At 41.8% G+C, this 9,169-nt stretch overlaps 1 protein-coding gene and 1 pseudogene across 2 annotated transcripts in view; one reads left to right on the forward strand and one right to left on the reverse strand.

Annotated features, from left to right (window-relative positions):
* The window catches only part of YBX3 (Y-box binding protein 3), a 24,733-nt gene extending 24,187 nt beyond the window's left edge, over positions 1-546 (reverse strand). Inside the window, exon 1 of one of the 2 annotated variants that reach the window (XM_034645054.1) lies at positions 33-546. In XM_034645054.1, the coding sequence (XP_034500945.1) occupies positions 33-294 (262 nt within the window). In that variant the 5' untranslated portion in view covers positions 295-546. The remainder of the gene's footprint in view (positions 1-32) is intronic. The other variant, XM_034645056.1, reaches the window with a different exon arrangement.
* On the forward strand, positions 293-8,812 carry LOC105234599 (annotated as a pseudogene).
* Positions 8,813-9,169: the final 357 nt, after the last annotated feature.

The following is a 9,169-nucleotide window of genomic DNA, read 5'->3' on the forward strand; positions in this document are numbered from 1 at the left end:
GAGCAGCCCCCACCCTCCGCGGCCTGACTCACCGAGAACTTTTTTCTCCGCGTCTTCACTCCCCGCGGGGGCTGAAGAGGCGGGGGCCGCGGTGCCCGTGGCTGCGGGGGCCGCGTCCCCACCGGGGTTTCCTGCGACGAGGGCGGCGGGCGCAGGGGCCGCGGCCTGGGACGCGCCGCTGCCCACCGGGCTCTTGGGCGCGGGGTCCTGGGGGGCCGCGGCGGCCGCCTCCGCCGGAGCCTGCGGGAGGGTGGTGGTGGTGGTGGTGGTGGTGGCCTCGCCCGCCTCGCTCATGCCGCCTCCTCTGCTCTCACTCGGGCACCTCGGTGGCGGTTGGTCGGCGGTTAGCGCGGCTGGTGGTCGCGGCGGCCGGGGCTCGCTCTCGGGGAGGCCGGTGCGGATCTCGCGGCGCAGGCTGCGGCGGCCGAGGTGGGGTCTCGCGGCGGAGGCGGCTCGAGCTCTCGGGCTGCGCGCTCGCTCTTGGGCTCCTCGCTCGATCTTACTGCCCCAAAAATGGCCCCACACAAGTTTTTCTAGGCGGCGCACCGGCCGGGGAGGGAAGGGCGGGCGAGGGAAGAGGGTGGGGAAAGTTGGCTTCAGAGTTGGGCACGACTCTCATTAGCATTTAAAGGCGCCCGATGCCCTTTCCAAGCCACCAATCCGCCCGGGAGTGGAGCGCAGAGGCCGGGCTGGAGAGCCGAGGGAAGCGAGGGTAGCTCTGAGCTTTGCATTGCAGTTCGGACTCTGCTGAGCAGCAGGCGCCGCTGGCCCTTTGTTGGAGCGGGGCCAAGGGACTCCTTCCTCGCGACATCTAGACACCTGAAACTGACCTTTGGGCGAAGTAAAAGAGGGGCTCCAAATTACGCGGCGCTTCTCTCCCCCAAACACTTGTTCTTAAACCCTTTATATTTATTCATTCAACGTTTATGAAGTACCAGAAACTACTGACACAACAATTGAGAATGAAAATCTTAACTCTACTTGGCGGCTTAGTCCTAAGCGATAATTTAAGGATAATTTTATCTATAACCCACAGGTAAGGAAATTGAAGTGCAAACGTCAGAGAATCAGTGTAAACATCGGAGTTTACGACAATTTAACGGCAACAAATAATGGGCTGTTAATGTGTATTTAATGCTATACTTGGGGGAAGAAACTGAATAAATTCACATCCTACCTTCTGCTGTAGTTGCATCTCTCAACTCGTGAAAGCTTAAGCAACTGAGCCCTCTTAGCTTCAGGGATGAGAGGTCCAGAGAAACAGATCAGCCAATAAACGTATTCCCAGTTCGAAGGGTCCACATGGCCTTTAGAGAATGCACTGGATTACGCTAAACACATAGCCAGAGGGACTATGTGTGACCTGTACCCAGCTCCTATTTGGAATTTAGGAGTATTCGGCGTTCTTTGCCTACAGTCCAGACAGACCTAGGTATAGATTCTAGTACTGCTCTTTATGGAGAGAGTTCACTTAGGCCAGGTGAGCAATGTCAGAGAGGGTGTTTCCTCCTTTGAGAGTTTCTCGAAAGCACTATGGAAAGGAGATGAGATTATCATATGTTAACTCGTGTCTGGTCCAACAAAAGTTCATTTTCTTCATTTCCTAGTCTCCTGAATCAATTACCGATTGTTTTCTCCTGGAATCTTCTGTCCTGTGGCTACATTAAGAGGGTTGCTACCAAGTGTAATTCACCATGGTATCCCTACTGGCTAAGACAGTACCTAGCATTGACCTAGAACACTGTAAATGTTTGCTAAATGAAAACAAATGAACAAAAAGACCAAAATTTTCCAAACTTATCAACACACTCATTATCAAGTGTGTTAACTATCCAGCCTTATTACTTTCTTCATTCATGAAAAAATACAGATTAAAGAAAATAAATTCTTAGGAAAAAATTGCAAAATACGGACTTTTTTTAACTTTCCCATGTACGTCTATGTTTTAAAAATCACAAACACCTAAATGTTAGGTTCATATTTTAGTTTGACTTCAATATGGAGCATGTGGTAATGTTAATGTGGGTGTTTTTAAAAATCCTGGTCAAATACTTAGCATGGTTAAAGTATTTCTTAATTTTAGAGATGCTAGTCGTTACATGATAAGGATGATTGCTTCTGGCAAGGACTGGCCATTGACTTTCTTATCCTACAAAGTTATTATCATTGCTGTTAACCATATAGAATTGGATTGCATGAAAAGAGAGGGCTTGAATTCTTCAAACTCCATTCTAATAGTCAAGCCCTTTTTAAAAATATATGCAGGTACGCCCCGCTTTTCAAAAATTCATGTTAAGCCATTTCACTTTCACAAAAGAACTCCATTAGTACCTGCTTTCAACTAACAGAAAGAAATCCAAAGAGGATTTTGCTTTTATTGAAAAAAAAAAAGGCAAAAAGCAAAGATAATGTTCAGAACTTGTTTCATGGCAAGTCATCATAGAGCAGTGTGCACCCTGGCACCCTGGCAGTGAGCATGGCCCTGCCAAACTTTTTCCCCAGGAGCCACACTCAGCATCTCAGTATCAAGCTGCCATAGCCTTGAACTGTGTCTGTGAGCATCTGCGTTTTATCTTGATTTATTTTGTGCATCTGTTAGCAAGATGTGTCCTAAGGTATCATAAAAGCCCAAGAGAGGTTATTTTTTGGGTCTGGGAATGCTCAAAATTTTTTCCAAATAAATAAATGGTAATTGTGTTTTTATGCCATTTCGGGTTCATGGAACACTCTACATATAATAGCAGGGGAAACCTGTATATATATTCACCCTTGGAAAATAATTCCTAATTAACAGGTGGGGTCTCCAACCTCTGGAAGATCCTAAAATACTTACAGATGCATCCTGGGATTTCCTAGAATTTTGTGTTGGAATGGCTCCCAAAACTATTCATCATTTTCATCCAAGAAAAAGCAGTGAGCAGCTGGTAATTCTTGGTATTGTGCTAAATAAATCTAGAGAGAATTGATTAGAACAAACAAAATCTATGTTGTTGTTTTTTTAAGATTTTTATTTATTTTAGAGAGAGTCTGCATGCAAAAGCAGGAGGAGAGGCAGAGGGACACAGAGAGAGATAGAATCTCAGGCAGACTCCTCCATGCTGAGCACGGAGCCCGAATTGGGGCTTTATTTCACGACCCTGAGATCATGACCAGAGCCGAAATCGAGTTGGACGTTTAAGCGATTGAGTCACCCAGGCACCCCAAGATCTATGTTGTTTTAATTATCATAACTAGAGAGCAACTTGGATACAGAGGCACACAGAGTCTTCCCTTCCTTCACTCACTCATTAATTCACACATTCACTTAGCATGTATTCACTAAGCACACACTATGTGCCAATGTGGCCCAAAATGAAGTTTGCACTAAGTTTTTTTTTTTTTCCAAGTGATGTTAAATAATTTTTTCACTATCATTTCCTTTGGAAGAAAATGTCATTTCTGGAAAAAAAAAAGAAAGAAAGAAAAGAAAATGTCACTTCTTAAATTTGAGATTAAGTGGAACAAACAAAAAACGAATTGTAATCTAATTGTTGGCAGCAAACATTTTTAAGCAATGACTGACTCAATCATGAAAATAAAAGCCAGTCTGTTCCTAGTATGAAGGGACTTAGAGCTTCCATAACTTCTGGAAGGGCTGGAGGGTTGAGGGAAGAGAGAGAAAATCCACGAAGCTCCATTGAAGATAACAAATCCAGCCCCAAAGCCAGTGGTTCTGGGGAACCCTCTCAAAACCATGAGAGTTACAGGATCTCTAGGAGACTCTCAACCATTCAAGGCTACAGCCGCTTTGGGAAGACTTAAAGCTTATGCAATTTAGACACCTGTCTTTAAGAAAAAAATAATGGATACAGAATTACCAATGCCACTCTCCCAGTCTTGAAAGGGCCCATGCAAGGAAGAAGCCCCTTAAGTCTAAACTCCCCTAACTTCCCACATGTGTCCACCCTATACCAGCTATCTTAATCAGCAACATAGACGCTAGAGTTCCTCAAGGAGTTTATCTGTAAGCAGCTTTGAACCTCCATCTGTGCAAGCATCTTCCTGTCACTAACTGGAAGACAATGACATCCTTCTCTTCTGCCTTCGAAATCTTGAACTAAATCTTGAACTAGTCTCATTGACAGATTCCAACCTGGAACCATAAAGGGATGGAAATGCTGGGAAATACCGTTCCTGCCTTTGAAGAAGCTAAGGATGATTCTGAGTTGCCAAGAGACTATCTAGCATTTCACTGTTGGGAGGAAAATACAATTGATTAAAGGAGATTAAGGAGAGTTTAAGCCACTCAAGGAACTAGTGCTTTAAAATATATAAGCATTGATATATTAGCATATCTGAGACTGAAAAACAATGTTCTTCTAAACCGGATTGATGCTAAAACAGTGGGAGGGGGGAAAATGGTCAGTTTGGAATAAAAAAGTAGAGGAATCAGAGAGGAAAGATTTGTCATGGTCTCCAGCAATGTTCTTCTCCTTCCAGGGGAGGAGAGAGCCTAACTTTAAGTCTCTGTTTGGCTTTCACTAATAATGCACCAACACATTTATAGGCCATTCACATTAGGTGCTAAGGATATCATGCAGATCAAGACCAGAATGGTCCCTGTATCAAAGGAGCTGTTGGTCTAGACTAGCACTGCTTAACTGAAATATAACTTGAGCCCCAAATACAAGACATAGATGTAATTTTAAAATTTCTGCCAGCCACAATAAACAAATAAAAAGAAACAGATTAAGATTGGTGATGGGTAGTAAGGAGGGCACGTATTGCATGGTGCACTGGGTGTTATACGCAACTAATGAGTCATCAAACTTTACATCAGAAACCAGGGATGTACTGTATGGTGACTAATATAATAAAAAAACATTAAAAAAAAGAAACAGATTAAACTGATTTTAATACATTTTCCTTAACCTGACATATCCAAAATATGTATTTTCAACATTTAACCAATATAAAGTTATTAATTATCTATTTTACATTCTTTTTTTTTTTCTTTCAGTACTGTTTTAAAACTCTGGTGTGTATTTTAAACTTACAGCACCTCTCAATTTGGACTTGCCACATTTAAAGTGCTCAGTGTGGGGGCGCCTTGGTGGCACAGCGGTTGAGCGTCTGCCTTCGGCCCAGGGCGTGATCCCGGCATTATGGGATCAAGCCCCACATCAGGCTCTTCCGCTATGAGCCTGCTTCTTCCTCTCCCACTCCCCCTGCTTGTGTTCCCTCTCTCGCTGGCTGTCTCTATCTCTGTCGAATAAATAAATAAAATCTTAAAAAAAAAAATAAAGTGCTCAGTGTGGCTGTTGGCTACCAGACAGAGTTGTACAAATATTCTGGATGAGGAGAAGTTTAATTTTTTAAGCTTATTATTATTATTATTATTTTAAGTAATCTCTACCCCCAACGTGGAGCTGAAACACAACCCTGAGCTCAAGCGTCACGTGCTCTTCCAACTGAGCCAGCCAAGTGCTCCTAGACAGGGAGCCTGAATAATTCTCCACAAACCCATTGTGAAAAAGTCTTGGCCTTGCAATCTGAACCACACATCCATCTGTGGTAACCCATTAAGATAAGGTTACCTGTCAGGCTCACTTGAGCTTCCTTATGACATATAATAGCCAAAGAACTTACGTGAATCATAATTCCACGATTCTGAATAGTTGTATGATAGTGTCACCGCTAAGTTCTATAGCCTGTAAATGAAGTTAGTTTACAATATCCATTCCTTGACAACACTGCTTGTGCAGACATACCCTCTTTTTTTTAAACATATCTCGTCATGCCGAGGTGAAGATACAGTCTAGGTTGTCTTTCTTTTCATTAAGAGAACTAAGGGCAAGATAGGGGATTGACTGTGACTTAACCCTCTCCTATGTGAGACTGGATTTAGGACCTGGCAAATGTTGCATCGGTAAAGGGGATGTTGAGAGGGGAGAAGCAATTACTGGGAAATTTAAAAAGCAGGTTTAAAAAAAAACCTGATTATTTCAACATATTTTGATTTTATATAAAAGTTACAGCTTCTCAAAGACTTTGTTGTGTTTGTTTTGCTTCTATTTTTTTTTCTGAACTGTTCTTTCATCATTAAGGTAAGTTTTTAATGTTTCTCTAAAGATAAGCAAATTGGTATACTTTTGGTTAAAGAACTTAAAAAGATTGTCTGATAGATTAAAAAGAACTGGAAAGAAGTACTAGAAATTACCCATTTCAACCCCACTCATTTTACAAATGAGAATCAGAGAGATTAATCACCTTTCTCAAACTAATTCATCTAGTTAGTGGCAAAGCTAAAATCAAAACCTGAGTCTCCTTATACTCAATCGAGAGCTCTTTCTTCTATACAATTCTGGTTGAAAAAATCCCCATTGTTCTGACATTGAGTCTAGTGGTGTTCCAACTCTCCTCTTTAATTAAGCATATAAGAATTGGAATCTGGTAAAATGTAAGAAACATGCATAGAAATCTGTAAACACTCTGAACTCACCTCAGAAATAGAATTAACTGGTGGGCTCCTGGCTGGCTCAGTTGGTAAAGCATACATTTCTGGATCTCCCCATTGTGAGCACATGTCCCACGCTGGGTGTGGAGCTTCCTTTAAAAAAAAAAAAAAAAAAAAGAATCAACTGTGGAAGGCTTTCTGGCCACTGGAAGATGTTCATCTTTCCAATGAAGACCCCTGGAGAGGAAACCAAACAGCTGTGTGCAATTTTAGTTTATAGCATTTGGAACTAACTCTTTAAAACAATGCAAAAAATATATTCTCTTCTTCCTGAAAATGCTCTCTTCTGTATCTTTCTATTGAGATTACTTTTCTTTCTTTTTTTTTTTCTGTTCTAATTCACTCTCTCTATTCCTTTTCATCTTCTTCAATACTTCCCTTTGTATCTTAGTTGTTCAAAACTTAAATCTCATTGGATATCTAGGGGCGCCTGGGTGGCACAGTGGTTAAGCGTCTGCCTTCTGCTCAGGGCGTGATCCCGACGTTATGGGATAGAGCCCCACATCAGGCTCTTCCACTATGAGCCTGCTCCTTCCTCTCCCACGCCCCCTGCTTGTGTTCCCTCTCTCACTGGCTGTCTCTATTTCTGTCGAACAAATCAATAAATAAAAATCTCATTGGATATCTAATACCAACTCTTGTCTGGGAGATTTAATGATTTACAGGAGTTTTTGGGGGGTTTTCTTTGTGTGTGTGTTGTGTGTGTGTGTGTGTGTTGTGTGTGTGTGTTTCGGGTGGATATGATAATTCTAGGAAATAAATCCTCAACCAGCAAAAGAAAAAAGGGAAAGCATCCAATATTCTCTCCTCAATTTTTGCTCTTTAAAATTCTTACTCCTCTCCTCTTTAATATAAACTCTTCCTCTTGGTCAGACTCTATTAGAGTCCCTAACTGCTCCCTGTAGTGATCTATTTTGGCTTTGGAGACACCTGTTTAATTTGATTGTGATACTCCTCCAACATGGGAACTTTGGAATAGAAACTGAGAATGAGAAAATTTGTAAGGGTGAGGAAAACACTAGCTCTTAATAAAACCACAAGAAAGAAAGATTAGTATTAGTTAGGTACCATCAGACTTTTGACTTCCATATAAGTTCACAATGTTGATGAAAAAACTACTATGAAGCAGCAATATTTGCTAGTGTAGTATGAGTGTATACTTATTTTGATACTATGAATTAAACATAAAGAGTAATATCTACCTCTTTCAAGTGTTTAGATCTCTAGAAATCTTACTGCACTCTGAGCAAACTATTTCTAGTCCTCTTTTTTTTTTTCAAGTAATCTCTAAACCCAATGTGGGGCTCAAACTCTCCATCCCCAGATCAAGAGTTACATGCTCTACCAACTGAGCCAGCCAGGTGCCCCATCTAGTCCTCTTCTTTTTATTCTGCCTTTACCTGGATTCTTTGCACCTGTCACTATTGGTCTAAGTACAGGATGTTGGGGAATTTGAACTTGAGCTATAATGAAGAGTAGAGTGATGGCATGAAGTGTACTTACTCTCCAGAGCTGACTCCTGCTCCTGTCAAATCCTGGTAATAGAATACCATTTATGCCCATCCCGTTGGGGCCTTTCACAGTGAGCCAAGACTCTATCCCACCCCAAACTTCCTGCCCACAAAGATCGTCTTTCGAAACTTTCCAAACAGAGGTAACTCAGTCATTTTCTCACACGATTGAATTTGAACAGAAATAAGTATTACAATAGGATACCTGTGTCCTAACTAGGTTATATTTAACTACAATTTACAATTACATATAAGCTTGTTGCAAATTTCCTGAAACACATTCACATAGTGCTGTTTTGCTTTGAGACATGAAATATATCTTCAAAAATTGTTTTCGTAAAATAATCTTTCCTTTCTTAGGCAACTTACAGTGATTTTCAACATCTTGACTCTCAAGCCAGTTTTTTCTCCTCTTTGACTTATTATGCCATTTAACTAGAAAAGGAGTAATTCATAAAAGAGTAGTTTCATTGGTAAAGATGGAACAATTTTAGTCTTTGGTCTCGGCGGCAGAAAGGAGAGGACGAAGGGGGCTTCATCATTTGAAAAGCATCACAATAAGACACCCTCACTGCGTTGCCACTGTGGCTCTAAGGCCTATCACTTTCAAAAGTCACCTGTGGCAAATGTGGCTACCCTGTCAAGTGGAAAAGAAAGGGTAACTGGAGTGGCAAAGCTAAAATACCACTCGACCAGTGGACTGAGGCACCTAAAAATTGTATACTGCAGATTCAGGCCTGGATTCTATGAAGGAACAGCACCTAAACCCAAGAGGGCAGCTGTTGCAGCGCCCGGTTCATCTTAAGGATTTCAAGGATTAGTCACACGGTAAATGTCCTAGTTTAAGGGAAGCCTGGGTGACTCAGTCGGTTAAGCATCTGCCTCCCGGTCAGCTCAGGTCATGATCTCAGGGTCCTGGGATCGAGCCCTGCATTGGGCTACCTGCTCAGCAGTGAGTCGGCTTCTTCCTCCCTCTGTGATCTTTCTTGCTCTCTCTCAGATACATAAATAAAATCCTTAAACTAAATTAATAAAAATAAATTTTACAAAATATGCAGAAATTTTAGAATTTTTAAAAAATCGTTCTGAAGATTTCATGTATTTATTTTGTGAGAGAGACAGCACACACATGAGAGCGGGGGGGGGGGGGGGGGGGGAAGGG

The sequence above is a fragment of the Ailuropoda melanoleuca genome, chromosome 16 (genome assembly GCF_002007445.2).
Source record: "Ailuropoda melanoleuca isolate Jingjing chromosome 16, ASM200744v2, whole genome shotgun sequence".
Lineage (NCBI taxonomy): Eukaryota > Metazoa > Chordata > Mammalia > Carnivora > Ursidae > Ailuropoda > Ailuropoda melanoleuca.